The sequence below is a fragment of the Rattus rattus genome, chromosome 11 (genome assembly GCF_011064425.1).
Source record: "Rattus rattus isolate New Zealand chromosome 11, Rrattus_CSIRO_v1, whole genome shotgun sequence".
NCBI lineage: Eukaryota > Metazoa > Chordata > Mammalia > Rodentia > Muridae > Rattus > Rattus rattus.
Window position 1 is genome coordinate 7,219,629 of NC_046164.1, and position 25,969 is coordinate 7,245,597.

A 25,969-nucleotide genomic window follows, 5' to 3' on the forward strand; every position below is an offset into this window, starting at 1 on the left:
TGTCTTGAGTCCCACCACTAAGAGGAAGCTACAGGTCAAAATGGACTCAACCCCCTTGTAGACCTCAGGCCCTGAACAAGGAACAAAAACAGCAACACATGGGGCACAAAATGATGAGTTTGATTCTAAAATCACAAGAATTACCCATGTCACATGACTTACATATTTTTAGAGCTAACATATAGTTTGTTATTTAGTCTTAGCAGCACTATTAGACTAGAATAGCTAAAAACATTTAATCCGGATATTTATTAGTTTATATTTAACTCTCAATCAAAAAGAGATGAGAGATTTTTTTAAAGGTATATTTATCTTCTACAATAATTATATCTTAACATCAAAAAACATTAAATGTTTTAAAAACAGCATTAAATTAATTTAACAAAGTAAAATATATAGCATTCTTTAACAGTATTTATTGAGATTATGAAAAGACAACCAAATTACAGGAAACATCAAAATTACAAAAATACTGTATTTTATACTTTAGTGATATATAACTTGTAAAATGTATCATTAAACTTCATAAGTAGCTACTAGTAAATATCATATAAAGCCTGAATTTGGCATTCAGAAAGCATAAGGTGTTTTCAAGTACAAGAGAATGCAAGAATCATGGAAAGGCATTCACTGGCAAAGGACAAGAGAATGAAGAAACTAGCTATCTGATTATAAATGTAGGCTCCAAATTCAGTCTCTGATAACACAGAGTAACACGATCCTATATGTTACATGAATTATAGCATCTATAATACAGATGTCATAAAGTAAGTTAGTTCTTCTGATACAAAAGCAGAGAAAATTCCCTTCAAGTCCCACTAAAGATGGCTTACAGCATGAACAGCACCCTTAAAGGGATTGCAGTGACAGCGGATCACATCTCTCACAGTCCTCCACCAGAGACCCGTAACATAATTTCTAAATGCAGTTTAACTGAAAAACAAGTTCTGCAGTGTAAAGAGAGCCCTGTGGTAGAAGAATGTGCTTCCTCAGGGACCTCCCTTCATCTAAGATATACTTAAGTTTCTACAAAGGAGGAGCCTTCCAGCACCCTGTTCTGAGTTAGTGATGTTGTGTTTCCCACTAGCTGAAGGCAGTAGAGAAAGGGAGAGGTGGACTGCATGCTCTAACCAGTACTGGACCAGGAAATTCCCTCCCCCCACTCTCTCTCAAGCACAGTGTCACACAGATTTCAGCTCATAACGCGAATACCCTGAAGGACTCTTACACAATGCTGCTGAGGCACTTGTATTTTAACAACGGGTCATGATACTATGCATGAGATTCTCCACACAGCATCAAGTCCATGCTCAATGTTTTAGGTTTTAGAACATCATGCTCTCATTCTGCAGTCAAGATGGCGGACTTATCCGATGCACCATGTCCATGTCTCCAGCTTCTTGTTGTTGCTGTTTTAGTTTGCGTGCTGATGGACTTGTGTGTAGTGGGGCTGCATGTCAAGCCACATGTGTGGCTGTCAGGGCCCCACTCTCTCCTTCCATACTTACACATATTCCAGGGATCAAACTCAGGTTGTGAGGCTTGTGCAGACAGCAAGTACCTGCGTGCACGGAACCATCTCGCCAGCCCCTGGGTTTAATTTCAAACTCCAAATACCGAGATGACTAACAGTCACCAGTAAAATCACAGGCAGAAAAGAGCTTGGTTTTTTGTTGTTTTTTTTTTTTTTTAAATCTCTAGATGTTTTTAATTGGAAACTACTAGACATTGAAATAGTAAAAAAGAAAAGTTCAATATGAAATCATTTAGAATTTAATTTAAATTATATATAATCTTGAACTCTTTTAGAAATAGAGCCGTAAATGTACCCTTTGGTTACTGCATGGCCTAATCAAGCTAAAGTACAAGGTTACCAGCTTTAATCTAGTTCAATGCTAGGACTTAACTATAACATGGACCCTTGGGGGTTCCCAGAGACTGAACCACCAACAAAAGAACAGAATGGGCTGAACCTATGTCCCCTGCACATATGTAGCAGATATGCAGTTTGGTCTTCATGCAGGTCATGAACAACTGGAGCAAGGGCCATCCCTGACTCTGTTGCCCGCCTATGGATCCTGCTCCCCTTATCTGCCCCCAGTGGCAAAGTGGGTTGGTATCAAGAGGGGGCCCCACCTTGCCAGAGGAGACCGAGGGAGGACTGGGAGGAGGAGGGCTGCAATTGGTATATAAAGTGAATAAATAAATTAGTGGTAAAACAAACAAAGAAATACATAAATGAATAGAATGGTATCTTCAGTGTCCAGCTAGCTTGTCTATGTCTAAAATGTCTTAAATAACTAGTCCACAACTGAACCGCATACTCCAATGTGCTCTGGGGAAGGGACAGACTAAGAAGCAGAGGTGAGAGTGCAGGAAGCCAAGGGAGAGAACACAGGAACTACACTGCCTTTGAGTTAAAGGAACACAAAGTCATTTTTTCCCAAATGTTAGCCTTGAAGAAACTCAACCTCTCTCATCATTCTTGTGTGACCTTTCCATTGACAACAGCACACAGCACAGCCTGGAATGGGGTCTCAGCACTTCCATAGTTTCTGATGAAACCAGTGACACTTTCAGCTGATTCCCATGCATTTCTCACCACAAAGCACTCATCGAGCAGCTGGGCTTCATATACATCTGTGCAAGGAAAGGACAGCACCCTTCCCCATCCTGACAGAGCAGCAAGGAGAGCAAGGGCTCGGCCACCACAGTGGCCCTCAGCCAGTACATGGTAGTCAAGTCAGAATGAGATGCGTGCCTCTGCCTAGACAAAGCTAAGCCCAGCAGCACCTCTCTCTCCCCCAATGACTTCACAAATGTAAGAGAAATGCCTTGTTAGAAGTCCTGAGTCTTTCTGCCTTAAAACGTATTGATTTTCTCTTTCTGTGACGTATTCCCTCCCAGTGAATTCCATTTATTACAATAATATAGTAATATACCAAAAGAAAAACTTCACTATTCATTTTGAAACTTTTGCTGAGAAATCGTAATTTTGAAACTACATTTTAAGCAGTTTAATTTTATACATCGACCCATGGAGATTACTACAGAAATTTACATGCGAGATGTAGGACTCCTAAATCTATTTACTACAGATCAAATTTGATAACTGTGTATATATGTGTGTGTGTACACACACACACACACACACACACACACACACACACACACACACTCAACTATAAGTAGGGCAGTAAGTGGCACTCTAAATACACCAGGAACCTCGCGTGGGACTGTCCTGACAAGGGCCCTCTCTCACTGCCAGGTGATGATCCAGCACTAACGAGTGAGCGAGAGAGTCTCTTCAAGGAAATCCTACCTTACGCTTGGTTTATTTTCAAAGACATATCGATGTGTCTGAGGTACTTTCCCCAAAACTGTGTAAGAGAACAGATGAGCGCATAGATGAAGCAAGACTAGACCTGAGCTGATAACCTCTGAGGACAAGTGGGACACAAGTAAAAGTATCTATTCTGCTTGTCTACTGTTTAATCCCCATAATACAGTTAGGAGAATTAAAACAACTCCTGGATTTCCACAGCACAGACGCTAAAAGTAATCTAATTAGAACAAAAGAGCTAAGTGCCAGGACTATACCCGGGCAAGCAGTTAGTGAACCAGAGTGAGAGAAGTGAAGCTCCTCGGTATAAACCTCATGGTACAGGCGGGTGGGACAGAGCCTTACCAGCTGTACAGGATACTCTGGACTGCATGAAATGTACAGCATGAAATGTACAGCATGAAATGTACAGCACGAAATGTACAGCACCTTCCGCAGTCACCACAGAGCTGTAGGTGTGCTCTGAAGCCCCTGAAGGCATCTGCAGGCAGAGTGCACCCTCAGAACCAAGTGTGACGGGGAGGATAGCAGCAGGGACCGGTAGGCAATCGCACACACTAACAAGCACTTGTGATTTGTGATTCTCACCAAAATTCAGAGGCAGGTACTTCTCAATTCACTTTTCAGAATTTCACAATGAGTACTGCACTTAATGCACATAAACCTTCTCCCCAGACTCCCTCTCAGCCATGTCTTCTTCAGTCGTGTGCGTGTGTGTGCGTGTGTGCATGTGTGTGTGAGTGCGTGTGCGTGTGTGTGTGTGTGCGTGTGTCCATGCTGAGGGTGAAGGGAGCAGGCCCTGTCTGTCTCCATAACTACTCAGGTAGGGGTAGGGGTAAGGCTGAGGTAAGGGTAAGATTAAAATGGGGGAAGGTTAGGATTAGGGTTCGGGTTCGGGTTAGGGTAAGAATAAGGGTTAAGGAAGGAGAGGGGTTGGTTAGTAATGCTTCTCATCCTCTACTATTGACCATCTTTTCAACTTACATTCAAAATTAAAAGTGTCCACTCCTCACCCTCACAGCAACAGCAGCACGTGTTTAACAGGAATCAAACCAAGACTGCTGCTTATAAGCAAAGTCCACAGGAAAGAGACAAAAGTAATAAAAGCAGCTTTTCACCAATACAGTCACAAGCTCTTCTTCCGGATCACTGCTAACAGTGGTGTATTCCAATACCCGACATAACCACAAAACTACACAGCTTTAGCAAACTGGCTATTAACTCATGATTAGTTAATGCAAACATCCTGAATGACATCAAAAGGATAAATCGCATGAGCTCTACGGTTAACTGTGTAAAAGTATATGTAGTGGATAAATAAAATTTAGCACTGAAAACTTGGAAACTCAAGAACCATGGAAGCACAGCTACAGAGCACTGGGTGTTCTGAATGCAGGACTCGGTTTAAAGCATTTTATACACAGAGACAGCTGAATATGACAGTGAGAAGCAGGCAAGGCCACGTGTGAAGGATATAAATAAAAGAATCCAATTGGTTTTAGCATTACATTATCAATAAGTATATACTGTTTTTTTCAAAATCTGTACCTCATTACGGCATTTTAAAAGTACTGTCTACAACGCTTTTGACAAGGAGGCAAACTGTTAGGACTTACAACTGTTAATGGTGTGTGTGTGGATTTGTGAGTGTGCACACATGGAGGAGAGGACTCGGTTCTCTCCTCCTATGGCAGCTCCTGCACATGGCCCTGGCAGGACTGAGCCTGCTCTTACCCACTGGGCCATCCCACTGGGCTGCTTTAAAAACTTACAGTGTATTATAATCCCAAAGTTCCCTGAATGTTTTTAGTTTATTTAATCCTTTTCATTTTGGCATGGTCAAATGCACAGCAGAAACTAAGATCTTCATATTTATGGTCAAATAAAAGAAGCATATGCTACACAGTAAACTAGCAATTAATTAAACTCTAATTGAAGCTAAAATTATCAACAGTACTATCATGCTTACCGCAGTACTACACAAACACATTCCCACACACATATGGGTGTCACACATAAACACGGAGAAACTCCACACCACTCGGGAGGAAATCACATTCCAGTGCATGAGCTGCCGAGTCTTCCACACAGACTGGGTCAGTGAGAGCATTCTGAGCCTTTAGGGCACTTCAAGGGTCCTACTGAAACTGTACATTCAATCATTACTAAAACATTATACTTAGCAATAAAGCAGTTATAGCTACAATAATTTATAAAATTGTCTGCATCAAAACATTAAAACTCAATTAGCGAGAGAACACAGCAACTGAAGTCCATGCTCTAGTCTTTGAGCGTTATGATTAACAGGGATTACTTTATGCTTCTGTTGTTCTAAAGTTTGTTAGAGCATTATTAATATTTAATATTAATAATATTATTAAGAGTTTAATATTCAAATATACATGGAATTATGTCTTCTGATTTAAAATCATTCACAAAATAGTACAGCAAAATAGAACTCCTGTTGAAAGAGTAAGGCCAGAGTAATGTCCTCAGAGGACTGACAAGCCCACTCGTGGGTGCCTAGAACAATGATGTAGACTGCCCAGGCGGGCAGCTCCAATCTGACTGGGGGCTGGCACGCATCAGACAACACACACAGCAATGCTGCCAGGTGCTTAACCACGGAGATTCAAGTCGAGAGCTGACACCATTCCACAGGTATGGAGAGCTACAAAACAGACCTGCAGCTCTCTGGAAACAAAAGCCTACAGGCAAGTGCAGAGTGTGAGTGGAGCCCTGAGGAAGCGTGTATCAGTATTTCCACAAGTGCCCATGTCCTACATCCCCGAGCCCAACCTAGTATTAAATTCGCCATGTCAAGGACACCAGTGCCTCAGCCCAGGAGAGTGGCAAAGCTGTCCGCAGGTGAGGCTCAGAGGATGGCAAAGCCTTCCTCAGGGGAGTGTAGATATTGATGGTGTGTCCAGGAGACGTACACTAGCTTTTTCTCACCACCCCTGGACTGTCCCCTTGTTCATCTGTATATAAAAACAAGGTGAGCTTCTAGAGAGCTGAGGCGTGTCCATCAGAGTCGGACCACTGGACCCTAGTGTTCTGTATGGGTGTCTGGCTTCTTCATTCCCTCCTTGGGTCTAGGACCCAAGTTGTGCAAAAGCACAGCACACACGCACACACACACACACACACGCACACACACACACACACACACACACGCACACGTATTCAATGCTCTCATAGTTAAGTGTTTGCGCTGGCAGCGCAGCAGCCAAGCTGAAGCTGTTTCCTTCCCACTCCTCCATTATTCTGGCTCCCCTTGTCTAGGAAAACCATTCTGGATGGCACAGTGCTCTGTGTGTCAAGAAGATGTAATTTCCCAAATTCCAGTATCTTTGAGCAAAGCTGTATCATAGAAATTCTGTCCTTCAAAAGTTTGAAAGTCATACTACATCATTTATGTCCCTTTTTCTCTTGGACATCATGAGCAATATTTCATACTGCGGAGCCCTCCTCCTTGGTTTGCAGAGGCCGTGCATTAGAACGCCGGCCACTTCTCACATACATATCAAGAGTGAACCCAGAGCCGCATGCCTCCTAGGCCAGCATTCTACCACTGAGCAGCATGCATCTGGCCTTGGCTTTATTGAGAAGTCTTTCAGCTGTAACTCAGTGACCAGGCCGTCTCTGTGTTCTCCTGCATCTGCCTCCCCAGTGCTAGAATTACCTGTGTTTGCCACCACACCCAAGCCACACGGGCAGGCTTAAAGGCAGTTCTATGTCCCTGGGCTATGTTGTATAACGCCTGGGGTTGGCTGCCTACATTTTCTATACTCTAGACCTATCATTAAATTCATGCCTATTTTCTTGCATCATATATTTTATTCTTTACATTTAAAATTTTTATTTATGGACGTTTTAACAGGAAAAATGGAAGACGTTGCCCTTTGTTCACAGATGACTGAGAAAATCATCTCTTTCCAACTATTTTCCTACTAAGTTTAAATGCTGTCTTTATCATATGTGTTCTCTGCTCTGTGGCACAGGGACACAGAGGGTGTTTACAGTGCAGAGAAGAAAGCCACGATGCTAAGGACGCTTTAACCAGAGCAGGGGGAGCCGCTTGAGCCCTGCCGCCACCACCAAATGTTACTGCCTAATGGCTGCCCTCCCCTCAAAGATCGTTCTCTGAAATTTTACCATCCACATGTACAAAATGTTAAATCACAGTATCTTCCTTAAAGGAAGCAAACGCTCTTGAAAAGGCTGAAAGGAAATCTGGTTATTTATTGACTGTATGGATATGTGGTTTCAAAGGTACAAATCTGAACAATTAAAGGTTAGTAGAGCTGTCCTCAGTAGCTCTGGCTGCCTTACCAATGCAATTGCTGCCATGTGCTACAGAAATCGTATCTAGGAGGGTAAGAATGTCCTTGTACTCATTGTAATTAGATCCCTTTCTCCTCCAGAAGTAATATAACCATCTTTAAATATCTTTATTAGATTTATAAAATTATATGAAATGAAAAAATCTAGATTTAAGAAAGAATAGAAATAGCAAGCCCTAAAACAACATCTGAACAAACAATATTAATAAGCTTTCTAGATACTTACTAATCAAACAATGAACGTTATGGGAGTAGCGAGAATTATCTGGGATGGTGAAGCTGCCGTCACAGATAGCAACCTGACTCTCACCAAAAGGAAGAGTGAAGAAACAAAGTTTATACAGTAAACATCCCAGGGCCTGCAAAACAAAGGAATGGGAACATCATTAGTGCCCAGCAACCAACCACAGACCATCAAACAGCCAAGGCCGAGCTGGAACTGGACCTAAGGCCCAGAGCACAGCGCTCAGCACCACCAACGAGAAAACCAAAGCTGCACATGCCATTTCCAACAAGGCACGTCTTCCAAATTATTAACCAAGTTAAGATGTGCAATGTCTTTTAAAAGCCTTTAGTCCGATCTTTCTTTGCTGCGTCTATGCTCAGTTAGCTAAGCTGCTCTCTCTGTATTACGGGTAACGAAGAGAAAGGCTGGCTGGTTCCTTTGGGAGAAAACACTATGCTGGTACTGTCCTCATTAGTGCTGCCAACTCGACACAGCCACACCTGAGAAGATGTCTCCGTCGATGCCACAGGCAGTTTACAGAGGCATTTTTACAGTTAGTGATTGATGTGGGAGGGCCCTGAACACTGTGGGTGGGGACACCCTGGGGCTAGTGGTGGTGCCTGACATAAGAGAGCAGGCTGAGATGCCATGGCTAGAAAGCCAAGCAGCAGCATTCCCCCAAGTCTCTGCTCCAGTTCCTGCCTCTAGATTCCTGCCCTGGCTGTCCTATCTGATGGACATATGAGCTGTAAGATAAAGCAAACCCTTTCCTCCACAAGGTGCTTTTGGTCACAGTGCCTAGCCCAGCAATAGTAACCCTAATGAAAGGAAGCTTAAGGCCAGTTTTAAACAAATGGTCTTAACACTCACTATAAAACATGACTTAAATCTGATGATTCACAATATAAGTAGGTTGTCCATCAAAGTTAAGACAACCAACAGTAAGTTTTACCAGTCATTATTTCATAATTAGAGCAGCAAGAGGAGTAAAGGTCTGTGCTAACAAGTCTGATAACGTGAGTCTGATGCCCAGGACTCTTGTGGTGGAAAGAGAAGTAGGGGCTTCGAATTGTTCTCTGGTCTCCACACATACACACAGGCATAAAATAAGTTAGGTGCAATAAAAAATTAACTCCCTGGGGCGGGAGAAATCATTCAACAATTCACATGTGCAGCTCTTCAGAAAACCTGAGTTCAGTTCCCATTACCCATGTCAGAAGCTCGCAACTGCCTCTAACTCCAGCTCCAGAAGTCTGATAGCTGTCCATCCTCCATAGGTACTAGTGCACGAACACACACTCACACACACACACACACACACACAATCTTTAAAATTAATTCTGCTTCTATAGATAATACTAAACATTTTTATATACTAATCTGTAGCATCAAATAAAAAAAAGGGCTGTGTCTGCTAAACCTCCATGGACTTATAAAATAAGCCTCACATTACTGACATGAAGGCAAAGCATTCTAAAGAACAATTTTTTCTAGAAAAGTAGCATAGGACATTTACAGCTAAGCTGCCACAGTTCAAACCTGTAACGCAATTTTTAAAAAGAAAGAAAGAAAAAAGGATTTTGGTTCACAAAAACTATCACTTTGTCGAAAGACAGCGCTTCAAGCCCCAGAGTAAGGAGCATCTCCAATTCTAACTAAGTTATCCAGCAGTTAGCACAGCTGCATCAGCATCATGGCTGACGCCAGCTAATTACCAGGTAAGCTTTCTGCTGTTACATTTCCCCGAATATCTGTTTCACCATCCATAGCTAACAAGCATTTCTATAATGTCTATGAAGACTATAATATACAGAAACCTTTGTTAAGTACAATACTAATTTTAAAATGGTATTTTCAATTATAACACTCATGTAGTGAAATTTCAAAGCTCTTGAAATTCCAAACCTTTACTTGAAAATCAATATGCTATGCTATGACACTAACTAGAACTATCCAGTTGTTATGGTTAAAATGGTAATGATGGCTGTTTTTCTATGGGGAAGATACCATGAGAAACTGAGCATGAGAGTTCCATTCAGCGACTGTAAAAACACTAGTGAGGCATAGTGTCTGCATGAAATGACATCGTTCTACCATACAGATGACCTACAATACAGACGAGACTGCTTTTCCGCCAGTTCTATCCTGCCAATCAAGTCTTGGCCATTTCCCTTGGTCTAGATTGAATGTGAAGGTCCACACATAACTTGGCAATGCCGGCTTACTTTATAAAAGGAGACGGACTGTGGGCTCTGAGGACGCAGTTCCGATGTTCAGTGCTTCCTAGGACACCACCCCGCCCCCAAAAAGGAATGGTGGAAAAGAGTCAAACACTGTGCACCATAGACACAGTAAGCTTGTCTTCAGTCGATACAATGCCAACTGTTTAAGAAACAAGGAGGACTGAGAAGGATGCATTTGAAGGGCATCATCATGCTCAATTTTCTTCATGAAAATTAATGTAGCATTTCTATTAGTCATCCTAGATGTCAGAATAAAAATAACCTATAAGGAAAACTCTAGGGGGAAAAACCATTTTTGCCAAACTATAAAACATCGTATGAGTACTTCACCTGAACACCGTGATTCTTTTAACTGGTATATTTTCTTGAAACAGAACCAGCAAATTCAATTTTTCATCAAACTGAATGGACTCACACCTGAAATGGAGTGGTTTTCTGTCCTACTTGCACTAAGTGGGACAAGCGTCAGACACTTGTCATGGATATGGAAACAGACACTACAGACACTACATTGACTTTTTTTCTTTTAAATATTCATGTGCTTATTTACACATCTACTAAACCTTACTTTAAAAGTGACAAATGAAGAACCATGTCAGACTTTGCAATAAGATACTAGACAATAACTGTGTGCTTCAGGAAAACAAAACCAAGCGCACCCATGGGTCTCAAAGACGTAGTGAAGCTGCTTTGTGCAGCTGCTGTGTGGCTGAAATAGTTCAGGGGCTGTGGAGCTGGAAGGAGTCACAAAATTGGGCCAGGAAAGATCTCTACAATCACGTCCTGTAATGGTTTCACTGTATAGACGAGTGTCCAACTTTCTCCGCACTCTGCATTACATATAATCAACACGTCTGTAAGCTATCAAATCAATCCAGTGACAATGCCAAGGACAGGAAATTTAACTGAATCATGGAGACTGGCACAATGTCAAAATAATTAAAATAAATTTTCTTCCAATTGGTTTAATCTTACATAGTATAAAACTCAACTACCTTAATAATCACTGACCCAAAAAATGAAGAAATGAACAAATAAATAAATGGGTTGCAATAAGCAGATGAGGAGATCCCAAAGATCTGATTGCCTTGCCAGACCGTCCATCTCTTCCTTGGGTTTTCTGTGGCTTCCCAACACCCCCCCGGGGGGGGGGCAGGAGGGGGGAGAGAATGCTAGGGGAACCGGCAAGCAGGTGGCCACTCGCTCACACTTACACGTGTGGAGCTGGCAAGGTGACTCAGGCAGGGAAGCTCTCACTGCTAACCCTGGAAACCTGAGTGGGATTCTTGGAATCCACAAGTTCTAAGGAGAAAAACAACCCCTAAAAGTTGTCCTGTGACTTCCACTCACACATTGTGACATGTGGCCTTACACACACAAGAGATAACTTTTTAATTAAATAAAACAAAACTATCTCATTTCTTTTGTAAGTTCTACAATTATTTTTTAAATGTACCCTGATAATACGCTCACGCAAATACAACTAACGGTTACTGTTTAATGCATTCAGAGTTTAAGATAGTTTCTTAGACTACTAAATACAGCACAAATGAATTTTACTTACAGTTTGAAAGAGATATGAGATTCTAAACAGGTTTTATTTCTATACATTAATACTATCTATTAGTATAACTAAATCCAGATAAATATATACTAAATAAGGACTTTGAATAAAGAATAGTTAATGACATGTTTAGAATTATAAAAAGTTTACTTGGGTTAGTTTCTATTCAAAAAAATCATAAAATATTCCAGAAAGTTACAGTGTAATTGCTTAACAATTCTGTCCAGGATTTCTATATTGCTATCAACCAAGATTCTACTCAACCAAATCCAAAAAGTGTGAATGTTCACCTGTAATCAACCCCTAAAAATGACTGCGGTGGCAGCCACATCCCCTACAAGTGTCCCCTCTCTTCACCAAGGGCATCCTGTCTCCTGACTTAGAAGGTGAAGCATCCCAGTGTTCTCCTGAGTAAGACGCTCCTGGCTGCAGGAAAGGACGCCTCGCACGGGAAGCAGAGCACGGGAGGCAGCTCTACTCAGACTCCGCTACGACCGAGCACAGCCTTGAACCTTACCCAGATATCAGCCTTGGTGGTGATCGGTTTCCCTCCATAAAGGTTGATCATTTCTGGGGCTCTATATGACAGAGTCGTGTATCTGGCAGCAGGAATTAAACAAGGGAGATACATTCAAAAACAAAAAGACAGGTAAGATAGGCCCTCTCTAAAACACAACATAAAAGGCTTTTAGATTCAGAAATATATAGATATGATACTGTTTTTAAAGGCTTGTTAAAAATTTATCAAGAATTAAATAAAACTAAGTATCCATAAACACTTTTATTCAGGAACTGCAACAGTATCTCTAATTATATAAAAGCTAAATTTTCCTTATTAAAAAACTGAAATGACAATCTATTGGAAAACATTTCTGTTGACTTATATGAAATAATTCAGTTAACTATAACAGCCTCCTTATAAAATATTTTCATGTATTAAAAGTAAAACTGCATTCTCAAAACTTTCCTTCATCTTCCTAAGGAGCTTGCTTTACAGATGTTAGTGCACCCAGGCACACACAGTAGTAAAAGTTCTGAGTTTGTATAATTTTCTTAAGTTACCTTGTTACTGTACACATTAACACATTATACACATTATATACAATTCTAATATGAATACCAACCTAAGTTCTCTGGACTTAAAAGACACTGTAAATCAATATTCATTAGCAAAAAAAAAAAAAAAAAAAAACTCTAAATCTACTAGGAACAGAAAATTTTAACCAAATAGTACTCAAATCTCATAGCAGAAATAATAAGAGTATGAACAGACAGCCTCTATCACAGTGAAATCCTTTTGTAGTGTTTACTTTACAAGAAGAACTAACCACAGCATCCTAACACCTTACTCTGCCCGAATCCCTCGTGCAGGTGGACATCTGAACGTGCTACGCAGAGGAACCAGAGCACGAGCTTCATGGCGGCAGAACTTTCACCACATCCCAGAACCAAGACCGGAGCTGGCCCTCAGTGAGCTTGGGAACTCAAGAATCGGACCATCAGCTCTTAGACCAAGCCACACGGGCTGTGAACTCACAATCCGCTTACCTCACTATATTCCAATCGTCATAAAAATTTAACCAGGCCTAAATTATATCCCACAATGCAGTGAGCCTTAAGCATATCCAACAATGCAACAACAAATTAAACATCTAGCAGATCAGAAATACTTAAGACCTCGAGTGGCCACCAGAAATACTCATCCACGAGATTTTTTAATTACATGAATTCCAAGAAGCCAACATGCAATGTTTCTATTCTTGTGTTCTACAGGTCATGTATGTATGTTTACTGAGGATTTCTTCTTACAGAATCTAGTAAATCGTTCTAGGCTGTTTTCTGAGTAGAAATACATAGTCTATGGCACACATTACTATTATATATTGTGTATGTAACTGAATTATACAAGTGGGTCAGACACCAGCTCTCTGAGCAGCTCCTTCTCCTGACTGAGAGCCTGTGATGAAAGGAGACTACCGAGAAGACCTATTCTGACAGACTGCTGTCAGCCGTGTCACTTCAGGAAGTGCTCTAAGACAGTTTGTTCCATTTTCTAAAGCTAACCCCAGAAGTTAGGTTCTTACAAGTACCCTGCCAACCACTGAAAATACAATAGCAACATGAAGCTTGTGTGATATTTTTCCAGAAAGCTTTGCAATACATCCCTGAAAGCAAAATGACTTCATATGGTCTCAGCACTTACATTTTTTTATACAGTTTTTAGTACATGTAATACTCACACTCTTAACAACAGCTAACTTGCTTCGAGCAATTTACATTTTCAAAAGCACCCACTGTCCCAGTTCCGTAAAGACAAACACACTCTGCTGAATTCAAAAGTTACTTAAAGAAATGAAAAGGTAACTCGGTGGTTAAGGACACTTCTTGCTCTTTCAAAAGACCAGGGTTCAGTTCCCAGAACCAACATGGTGGCTCACGACCATCTATAACTCCAGTTCCAGGGGATCCAATGCCCTCTTCTGAGCTCCATGGGTACTACATACATACATACACACACACACACATACAAAACATTCAAATGCTTATCAAAATAAATCTTCTTAAATCACTTAAATTTCTCTTAATGGTTCTATTAGCCACCATAGCTTATTTTACATGGTCTGTTATTAATTGTACCACACAGACAAAAAACATTCATTGTATTTATCGACTGTCTATTAGATTATCTATTAGTATATTAATCATTTTCATTTTGAAGGAATCTACAAATGGAATAATTAATGTACAAATGGAATGTATTAATGTAGCTAGCTACAGACTCGTTAATCAAAATGCCTATGAGACAAAATGAAATAAAGATTAAAAACTTACTTTTTAATTTCTTCTTCTACTACATTAACTCCATCTTTTTGAGGATTGAGAAATTTATTAGTGGCACTGCCAAAGTCACAAAGCACGTAATTCCCAGCATCATTTAGCAAAATATTTTCTACCTTAAGAAAAGAAAATCAATGATTACTATTTTCAAAGTGAAAGTTGTCTGTTTTTTAACCTGTTGGGATCAGGTGCTAGGTACACATAAATGCAACACACATACCTACACATGTGTGCACATGCACACACACACACACACACACACGCGTATACAAATAGAAGACACCTAAGCCAGAAACAGATGAACCAGAGTAGTCAGTGGCACATTCCTAGTGACCCCAGAACTCAGGAGGAACAAGCAGGAGGCCAGAAGGGTTTGTAACCCTTCTGCTCAACCCAACCTCCTAAATGCCCTCTCTGAAGGACAACTGGGAGCTGTCAAGATTTATCTCCATTTTTCTCCATCCCCAGACTTCAGCCCACCTGCAGTCAATGAGTAGTGGAAAAGATCTAAAATCTATTTCTAACTAACTTCTTAGATATATGCAAACTGCTTGAAACCAGAAGTGTCATTGGCTTGGAATTATTTTTTATATTGGGGACCGAATTCAAGAATAAGACAAAATTTATTCATAACTCATACCCTCTTTAAAAATTATGCCTGATAGTTCTATAAAACATTCTCACTGCAACCTGACGCATGTGGTCAGGTTCTTTACACTAACGGCATTATCATATCGTCTCAAACATTTTAAGAAAGTAGGCATTTTCAAATGTAGATTTTTCTGATTCAGCCTATACCATCATTTTTATTTAAAAATCCTGCAGTGAAAAACACAATCTTAAATTTACACTTTAAGTTGGAAATCAGCGTTCAAAGAACAAAGTGTGCCTACTCCAGGGCCTTGACTACACCACAGAGGTTCAGAGAGCCCAGCTGCTGCTGACCAATCACTGCGTTTGCTGAACTGCTCCTACTCTGGTTACCTCACCCAGACAAACAGGGAAGGTGAGAGTCAAGACATGGAATTGTTAAAATAAAACACCTGAAGTACTCAGGACACGGTCTGGAATAGGTTAAGGACCAAATAAATTACTATTACTCTGGCAATGTCTTTTGTTTTTATTCTTATTTACATTACTAAAATGATAGTAACGTTTATTTTAGCTTTCATGACCATCAACAACCTATATTCTAAATGATACTTTATTTTTCTATAAGATATGAAATTATATTTAATCATTTAAAACAGGCATTCATTCACTTGTTTATTTACTAATCAATTAGTGAACCTCGGTGTTATGCACTGTTCAAGAACATAAATCTATCAAACACAAAAACAAACCAATGCCAAAGGCCCCAGGAACCTTACATTGTATGAGAAAAGTTAGAAAATAAACACCAGGCACAATGTGTAAGCAAACTACACAGGGTCTTGGCAAGGGTACAGGAGCAGGGAAAGAAAGAAAAGACATTTTAAATTCGACATGTAGAACAAGTGTTGCCCAGTTCTTACCTTCAAATCCCGGTGGATTATGGGAGTCTTACATTGATGCAACCGTGCGACTGCTTCACAGGTGTCACAGAAGATCTGTAGGACTTCGGACTCGGTAAAGCCTGTCTGCAGCTTCTTATTCATCTGGTTCACGACCTGCCCAGCTAAACAAGAAGTAGCTCTGAGGGCCTATTCCAAACAAAGTCGACACCCAAAATGCCTTTGTAGCACCAGCTATGACTCTCCTAACTCCCATGAAGCTCCATGTGCCTACTGCACTGGCTCATGACACACTTTCCTACATCACATCTCTGAGATCAGAACACTAGAAAAGACACTGTCTTGCTAAAACTATTAGCCATTTTTTAAGATTAAGCCACTTCTGAAATTGCAGGTCTCCTTATGAAAATGATGTATTTATTTAAAGCAATAGCCACTCAACACTGTTTTGTACTGGATAAAGTGTGAAAAACAAAAATATGATATATAGTGTTTCAAGGGAAAAATAATGACACAAATATGATTATAAGTTATAGCACTGCATAGTAAGAGTATGTGAGAGCTCAACTGGAGAATTTGGGTTTAGGGTGGGGCAAGGAAGGAAGAGGGAAGACAGAACATAGGCTTCTCTTATCTCTGTGAGAGTCATGTGGACACAGAAAAATAATGGAGACCGTGTGGGTAATGATGAGCTTTATGTACAAACATCTCCTGACAACAACTCCTCTTAAAGAACCAGTGCCGATACGGCCAAGGAAGCCCATAGAGGGTGGGGAGTGCCTGACAGGTCGGACACTGATAGCCGCACCTCAGATTTTATCTAAAAGGCCAAAGAGAACTCCTGACCTGATGCTTGAAAATATAGCCTTGACTACAGGACAAAGGGACCTGAGGAATTAAGCCACTAATGCTTTATTCCTATTAAGAAATAAGAGGTCTGGGAGAGAAATAATCAGCAACCTTGCCCGGCTGTGGGTCACGTATGCTGTGGACCTACCAGACAAGCCTTGCTGCCCGGTGCCACAGCAGCCTGACTGTTGGAGATAACAATTGCTTCTGCTTGGATTGGAAGAAGGAATTTACCCCTGTCACTGCCAGGCTGAACTTACACTCATGATCCTCCTCACCTCAGCCTCTTCAGCATATCCAACCGCATGAGCTCCCACAACAGCCATATTCTTCCTACTATAAACCTAGTCAAAGGCTCACGGCTTGGGAGATGACAGGCCCAGGTGGAGAGGGTGCTAATAGTGTTTCTTACTAAGTGGACATGCTGTCAAACGCCCTTTTTAAAAAAATTAATTATGTATACCATGTTCTGCCTGCATGTATGCCTGTAGGTCAGAAGAGGACACCAGGGATCTCATTATAGATGGTTATGAGCCACCATGCGGTTGCTGGGACTTGAACTTGGGGCCTGTCGAAGAACAGTCATTGCTCTTAACCTCTGAGCCATCGTGCCAGCCCTTAAACTGCCCCTTTTAAACATTTATGCTCAGACACAGAGACAGTGCTCTTCTCAACCTTGGTCAGAGAAGTTTCTCACCCAAGTACACACGTGTACACACACACACACACACACACTCACATCCAACTGAGGGAGGGAGAGAGCACAGGTCCTTGTGTGGGCATCCGCTCTTTCTATCACTATGAGAAAATCCACCCCAGGAGAACCTACTAGAGCCAACAAGAGCATGAGCGATATAAAGTATAACTACCCCCAACCAGTCACCGCTACCAAACAGACGTGAACAAGCTTTGACAAAGTCAGCACCACCACCCTGCCAGGCTCCACCCACAGCTGCTGACTGACAGATGGACAAGCAATAATTAGCAACTGCTTCTTTATGCTACTGACTCAAGTGTTTTACTATTAAGTACAGATACAAGTTAGAGAAATTAATACAAAGCTCTTCCAAAGCAAACTTAGAAAGTCACATATTGTCATAATTTGTTCCTGTTATTCATAAAACAATAGAAATATACTCTAATAACCAGTGAGACCCAGAAGTTGGCAAAACACAGTATCTCTTTAAGTCAGTAGCTCTCAACCTTCCTAATGCCGCTATCCCTATCCATAAAGTTATTTGCACTGCTACTTTATAAGTGTAATTTTTCTACTGTTATATTGATGAGCAGGATATCTGGTATGTGACCCTGTGAAAGGGGCATTGAAAATCAGAAGGGGTCCAGCCCACAGGCTAAGAACCCTGCTTCGCCTGTGAACTAGCAAGGTAAGTAGTCACCAAACCATGAATTCAGACGCAAAGGCTACTGCACGCACAGAAGATGTCTGTCAGCACTGTAGACTATAGAGCAAGTAATGTGCTGGGCACAGCCACCCATTCTTCTGCCCTCCCTGCACAGCAGTGTGTCTGACTGTGTGTATTACACTGCCTCCTCATCCTAACCTACAACTGACTTCCATGAATCAAGTGGAGGAGAGAATTCATTCTCCCACCCCCTGTCCTCCAACGCACTCCTCCCCCATGGAAGAGTCACATCAGAGAAGAAACTGTGAATACTCAGGCTCAGGCCTCTGCATTCCTCCTGCTAAGATAAAACCGCCAACCAGGGGCGCCATCTTCTGTGATACACACAGCAACTTCCCACATGAGACACAACAGAGGAACAAAGCAGAGGAATCTGAGGAACATCAGAACAAAGCGGAAAACATTTCAAATACAATTTTAATTTTAAAAATAAAATGAGAGCAACTGTAAAACTACATGAAATAAGAAAGAATCACTCAAAATTAAAATAATAGAGCAAAAGTACAACATTCTATAGAAAACCTGAAGCACACTTAAGGAAGCTTCCAAAAGACGCAGAAATGAGAAAGAAATGAAAAGAAAATCAAATGACTAATCACCGCAGGAAGACAAGCGTCCATTTTAAATGAGAGCACAAGCATGCAAGAGAAAAAGCAGGTGTCCTAGAGAAAGACTGCATGAAGTGTACCCACGGTGAGACCCAGAACAATGGAGATAACCAGAAAGCTGCGTGCTGAGTCTATGCAGAAAGAAGTCTCATCGACAAACGAATGCTCACACTTCATGGAGAGAAAAGAGCGACACCAGCACAACTCTCCACCAGCACTTCTTCTGTTAGCTCCCCAAACTGATGGTCAGATGTGGCACAAAATACAGACACGTTCGTCTATGGCCATCCCCTGCCCCAACCTCCTCTGACCTCAGAAGCTAAACAGCGTCAGCACCGGTCAGTACGTGAAAGGCAAAGTGAAGACATGCTTACGAACTCAAGCCTCAGAGCCATCTCCACCCATAAACCTGTCAAAAGCTAAGGAAAAGTTCACTAGTCCCAGAGACCAGAGACTCCTCTGCTCAGGGCAACGCACGCATAGGCATGCAATCACGAACACCTAACAAGGCGGAGGGAGAGACGAGAGCGGGGAGTCCGAGATGGCAGGAAAGCATCCCAAGGGACAGCTAAATCCTGCTTCAAATTGAACAGTGAACCAAGTCTCCCCGAGGAGCGTTTCTGAGAAAGGGAGGGAAATTAAACTCACAAGTGTTACAGCTTCCCTCACAGACTTGAGTTTCTCCTGAGGAAGATGGGCTAAATTAATAATACACTTGAAGAAATTAGGCAAGGGAAAATTTGAGCAATTATTAACTCCAAGAAAATCAACTGTACAATAAAGAAAATATAATTATACATGTTACCTCTGAATGGTAAGCAAAATAATAAAAATACTGACTTGGTCCCAAAGTAAGCATATCAACACTGGGAGTAAATTCCTAACCTGCCTTGGAGACAGTGTCACAAAACCAGACAGAGCACTGGCTGCTTGCCTTACGAGAACTTGCTCCTACCAGAATCCATACTGCCCTAGCTTCCTAAGTTCCTTCATGTTCATGTTTCCAATGCTCACCAAGAACACCCCACTTACAAGGCCCAGAAATACAGGGGGGAACCTGAGAAGGAACATCTATGCATATTTAGGAGAGAAGGCATCAGCAGGCAGCTCAGCCGACCCAGGGCTGAACAGAAGAACTACTGGGCTTCTGTCTTTTCCTCCTGCTAATGTTCCTGCTGCTGTTAGTTGGTTGGTTGGTTGGTTGGTTGGTTGGTTGGTTGGTTGGTTGGTTGGTTTTGTGTTCTAAGAGTCTATGTAGCCCTGACTGGCCTAGAACTCTCTATTGACCAGGCTGACCTCAAACTCACAGCCTCTGCCTCCCTAGTGCAAGGATTAAATACCTGTGGTACCACACTAGCTATTGGGTTTTTTGAACCATACACATAACTTACCTTCCTTTACTTTAAGATTTATTTTTAAGAGCACTTTGACTTCAGGGGTGTGTGTGTGTGTGTATGTGTGTGTGTGTGTGTGTGTGTGTGTGTGTGTGTGTGTGTGTGTGTGTGTATGCATATATGTATACATATACATGCACCACATGTATTCCTGGTGCCCATGCAGGCCCTAAGAGGGAGTCATAGTCCCTGAAACTGGAGCTGTAGGCAGTTATAAGCCAGCACATAGTGGCTGGAACCTGAACCTGGGACCTCTGCAAGCCCAGTCAGTGCTCTTAACCACTAAGCTCTCTCTAAAGAAATCATTTTTTATTCTAAAATTCCTGTGACACAAACCTTGCTGATTCAAACATCGGGAAAATATTTCTTTTCAAAAACCAAAGTAAGTGACATTGTGTTTATAGGAAATAGACTGAGAGCCCCCTCTTCCTCCTCTTCCTCCTTCTCCTCCTCCTCCTCCCACATATGAAGGGTAGAAGTCAGAGGTAGCTGGCATGTGCCATTACTGTTAAGGCATGTTGTGCAAGTTAACATTTGTTTTAAATACCATGCTAGGTCTAAATAAATATGGTTTCCTATTTTCTGACACAAATGAATAAAAAACATTAAGATTATGTATTAAAATGCAGGTTCTATGGAACTGGAGAGATGGCTCGGTGGCTAAGAGCACTGGTTGCTTTTCTAAAAGATCCAGGTTAAATTCCCAGGACCCTCATGGCAGTTCATAACTGTCTGTAACTCCAGCTCCAGGAGAATCAACACTCTCACACAGACAAAACATCAATGCACATAAAATAAAAATTTAAAAATCACTTTTTTAAAAAATGCAGGCTCTATAACTTGAAAGAAGAATCAGGAGTTCAAGGTATATGAGCTATATGAAGTGCTGTCTCAGAGAGAACACCCAAGGGTGACAGGGGTGACAGCGCAGTAGGGAAAGGTGTACCTATGATCCCAACGCTGCAGAGTAGAAACAGGTAGAGCCTCAGGGCCCATGGCCAGCGAGCCTAGCCTACCTACTGAGCTCCACATCAACTGAGATACCCTGTCTCAAAAACCAGCAGTGTAAGCACTATGGCTAAGAGTGGCTGTCGGTAAAAGGCACTTGCTACCCCGCCTGACGACCTGAGTGTGATCCCCAAGACCCACACAGTGGAAGGAGAGAACGACGCACAAGTGGTCTTGTGACCTACAATGACGTTGTTTCTGAGTGCCTTCATTCAAACTCAAGCACACACATGCACACAAAGAAATATAATACAAGCATTTTTAAATCGCCTATAGGTACACCCACACAGATACACATTCACACTAAGGAAACTAGCATGGGCCGCCTAAATGTAACAAATGTACACAGTGCATCTTGCAACACTAATTCTTGGTTGGATTACAAAAGAATTCAACAGACAACTACCAGTATAACTTCACTAGCTTAGATTTCTTGTTTTGAACCCAATTATCATTCTGTTTAACTCTCCATTTGCAGGCTCTTGTCATAAATATAAATTATCACTAGACTTTAAATAAGTTTTAACAGCATGTGTAATTAAGTCATTAAAGCTGGAATTGCAATGAAGCATCCAGAACAGGTAGCGCTGCCCTGGGAGACGCCTCGGACCTCATGCTCTATGGAAAGGGATGTTCTTTTTAGTACATACAAATGAAGACAGATACTTACCTCGACAATATTCCATTAGGATGAGCACTTCCCATACATTATCACTAATTGAATTGACAGCACAGTCCAAATAACCAACAATATTTTTGTGGCCAGATAGCTCTTTCTGTGAAAAAGAAATAAAATCTTTAAAATTAGAAAATATAAATCTTAAACTTCTAAGAGTAATGTTTGTAAGTCTAAATTTGTAGATTAATAAATTTCTAAAAGCAGGAATAAAGTATGAGAAGTGATTTCTATGGCTTCACTGAAAACTCAATACATATGTGACATCACTAAGATGAATAACCAATGACCATTTGTTTGTGAGTTCATCCAGGAAAGTAATAAAAGCAATAATCTTCCAAGAGCTGGTGACACGGCTCAGCCAGTGGAGACACTGATCACCAAGCCCGAGGACCTGAGTTCAAGCCCCAGCACCGACATGGTGAAGGGCAAAAGCAAGCCCCACAGCTGCCCTGCTGTCTGCTCACGCTGCCCCCACATACCCACACAAAATAAACAAGTATAAGCTAAAACTAATCTAAAAGTAAGTGTGGAACACAGTTCTCTGAAATTCAAGAATAAACTATGAGAATTCTAATAATACTGATCTAAGAAATAATAATAGAACAATTGCTGGGAGGCAGAGGCAGACAGATCTCTGTGAGTTCAAGGCCAGCCTTCTCTTACAGAGAGAATTCCAGGACAGCCAAGGCTACACAGAGAAACACTATCTTGAAAACCAAGTAAATACAAAATAAAATAAGAATAAACCCCAGGAATTAAGCTCTAATGTTAATGAACAAGTTTCATGTTTTCCTAAATATCACAGTTTATGGAGAACTCTTCACTAAAACTAAAACAGGAACAAGTGGTCAAAAACATTTGTGAAAAGGAACTCAGAGATTAAAGAAAATGTTAGTGCTGTGTTCAAGGAAATAACAAAACGGAAAGTCTAACAACAAAGTTTCCTCCTGGTACAAAGTCATCATCGGCATCCTGGGGCTACTGAGAGGGTTGGAGACCACGCAGTGGTCAGTGCTGCTTAGCATGGATGACTTCCTACAACTATTATCATTCTTAGTAGACCGAGTTTCAACTGTACAAAATAGTTTGTAGTCAGAACTACTATATGCAAAACACATTAAATCATACAGTGGGCAGTGGGTGGCCCAACAGCAGCTGAAGACCACTGCTGCAAAGGTCTGTTCTCCCCACAGTGCCTAGTAGCTTAAAGGCAAAGACTTGACTGGAGCCGCTGCTAGTATCCTCTCCTTGTCTCAGAAGTATACTAGCTCTCCTGAGTAAAGGGTGTGGCTTGGTGTAGAGAGAATCTCTTACAAGCATCCCCTGCCAATAAAAAAAAGCAGATGGCGGACGAGTTGAGACAGGAAACAGAATGTGGGACAGTGGCAGGAAGAAAGAGGATTCTGGGAAATAGTGAGAGGCATGGAGACCTGCCTGGGAAAGCTGAGGAGACGGACATAACCAGCATGTAGCAGGACTCAGGGGACAACAAAGGAGATCTGGGCTGGAATGCCACAGATAAACAGTTGTACACAGCAGTAAAGTATCTAGGCTCACATTAGGGAACACAATCTAGGCTTCCCCATTATCTTGAAGCAATTCTTTTTTAACCTGCTTGCTAATATCTTTATCTTTAAAATGTCTCAAAACCTAGTCTCTAAACTAGCTAAGAGGCAGAAACAACTGGAATTCAGAAAACCAGATCACATAAATACACTTATTTGAAAGTGTTGATAAAGAGGTTGATATAAATGAAACCCCTTAGCAGTGAGATCCATGGGACTGGCATTAACTAAAGCTGTCTGTCAGTGAGGACTTTTGGGAAGAACACATGTGGTTCCATTGGTACACAACAGTCTAGCTGCTTCTCAAACATTTACAGAAGAACCTAGGCATATAAGCGAAGGTGAGAAACATGCACATGTACACAGCAGCAGCCAGTCACACACATGCACATGTGCAGAACAGTAGCAGCCAGTCACACACATGCACATGCACACAGTGGTAGCTAGTCACAGCAGCCAATAAAGTATAAGCAGCTCAGATGTCTATCAACTTTTCTATAGGACCAGATAAACTGGGATGTTGACAATATAGCATGTGGTGACAGAAAGGAATTAAGTACTGAGGAACACTATAATGTCTACGAACCTCACAGGCACTGAGGTAAGAAAAAAACCCATTGGACAGCCCCAGTCATCAGAAACGTTAAGAGCAGAAGTCTCAAGCAGACAGGGTGCTCTCTAGGGGCCGAATGACGAGCCCATGCAATGAGCGAGAGAGTCGGCAGGTTCTTTAGGGGTGTATGCAGGGAAGAACCGAGAATGAGAGGGGAGAGAAATGAGAACTAGAAGGAAGGTTCCAGGAGCAATGAGGTTCTTAGTAGTCTACTAAGACGTTTACTGTACTAGTATTTGGTAAGAGCTTCCCTTAATGACCAACAACTGAAAAGTTCACAGGAAAATCAAGTAAGAGCAGGACTGTTAAAATGAAAAAAAAAAAAAAAACCCACAAATTGTTGTCTGTGGGTATAAACACAAGACGAATGTACAGAGTGTAGACAGCAAATACAGTCACCAACTTCAGGACAGGAGTCTCTTCTGCATGAGAAAAACAGTGCCTAGACCAGTTGAGCAAGAAAACAGAGAAGGATTCATTGTATCTGGAAGACTGTATTTCTTAAAGTGTTGGGGAGGTGAACCTGCTGTGTATTACATAATTCTAGCCTCCCAGTACCACCCAGGGCAGTCCAGGAAAGGCCGACCTGAGCATTTAGGCTCACCTGTAGACAGACACAATCAACTGCCAATTTCCAAGTAACAGTTTAACTGGATGACCTTTCAAGTTTTTCACGTGTGTATAAACAGATACATAAATTGCCTTAAAAACTGTGAATGCTATAGTATAAAACAAAAAGAAAAGGATCCAAATATCTAAAGCAAACTTACTCTCACTTACCATAATTGTGATTTCCCTTTTACAGATGTTGAGGTCAGGTGTGTTATTGACGTACATTCGCTTCAGTGCGCATCGGATCCCACTGTGAGTCCGCACCAGGAAAACAGTGGAGAAGCCACCTGTGAGAGGAAGCCCAATCGATTTAAAACAATCAGAAACTACTGTCAAAATTATATACTATAATTTTACTGGGTGTGGTGGCATACACCAGCCTTTGGGATGCAGAGAAAAATGAATCTCTTGTCAACTCAAGGCCAGACTACATAAGGATATTTTTTAAATCTCACACACACACACACACACACACACACACACACACACACACACACACATATATACATTTTGGAGCTAAATAACAGAGGAAAATCATCAAAGACCATATTCAAGACAAAACTAAGCATGGTAAGCAGCTTATTGCTTGAGAGCCTATCGCTGGCCTCCCGCGTCAGTGAGGAGCAGTCCTTACAGAGCCTCATGCTTCTCAAACAAATCTGCTTCTCTTTCAAAGGGCAATACTAAAGCTCGCCTTTTCACAGAGACGCCTGTGACTCTGTGCACACAAGTGTCCTCACATACGTTGCTGCAATACTATCACCCGCCCATCTTGATGACAAGGCAGCGACTATACATAACACTCAGTACAGCTAAGAAGGACAGTCGGCCTCTCCAGCAAGGGCAGGGAGGTTGGCCTCTCCAGCAAGGGCAGGGGGAGCTTACTGTATGCCAATCATGGGATCTAAGTTGCTTATCAGCAACTGACGCTAGGGCTGGGTCCTCACCAGCTCTAACTCCTGAGAACAAGGTAGAGTCTCCGGGATGGCAGGGAAGGAGTCCCTGCCCAGATGACAGTGGGTGGTGATGAAGACCCTGCTCTTCTGCTCTTCATTCCTGCCTCTTTTTTGCTTAGACATGATGTAGATCATCTGTGGCCATGGTGATTGGAAAGAAAATGCCTCAGGTGGACCACTGAATTAGCCAACCTCCCTCCAGAACTCA

At 41.6% G+C, this 25,969-nt stretch overlaps 1 protein-coding gene across 3 annotated transcripts in view; it reads right to left on the minus strand.

The window, feature by feature from the left end:
- The window catches only part of Bmp2k (BMP2 inducible kinase), a 95,819-nt gene that overhangs the window by 38,670 nt on the left and 31,180 nt on the right, over nucleotides 1-25,969 (minus strand). For all 3 annotated transcript variants that reach the window (XM_032916966.1, XM_032916964.1, XM_032916965.1), the window contains exons 2-7: nucleotides 24,974-25,092; nucleotides 22,007-22,112; nucleotides 16,075-16,217; nucleotides 14,555-14,676; nucleotides 12,240-12,321; nucleotides 7,916-8,048 (exon numbers count right to left, since the gene is read on the minus strand). In XM_032916966.1, the coding sequence (XP_032772857.1) occupies nucleotides 7,916-8,048; nucleotides 12,240-12,321; nucleotides 14,555-14,676; nucleotides 16,075-16,217; nucleotides 22,007-22,112; nucleotides 24,974-25,092 (705 nt within the window). The remainder of the gene's footprint in view (nucleotides 1-7,915; nucleotides 8,049-12,239; nucleotides 12,322-14,554; nucleotides 14,677-16,074; nucleotides 16,218-22,006; nucleotides 22,113-24,973; nucleotides 25,093-25,969) is intronic.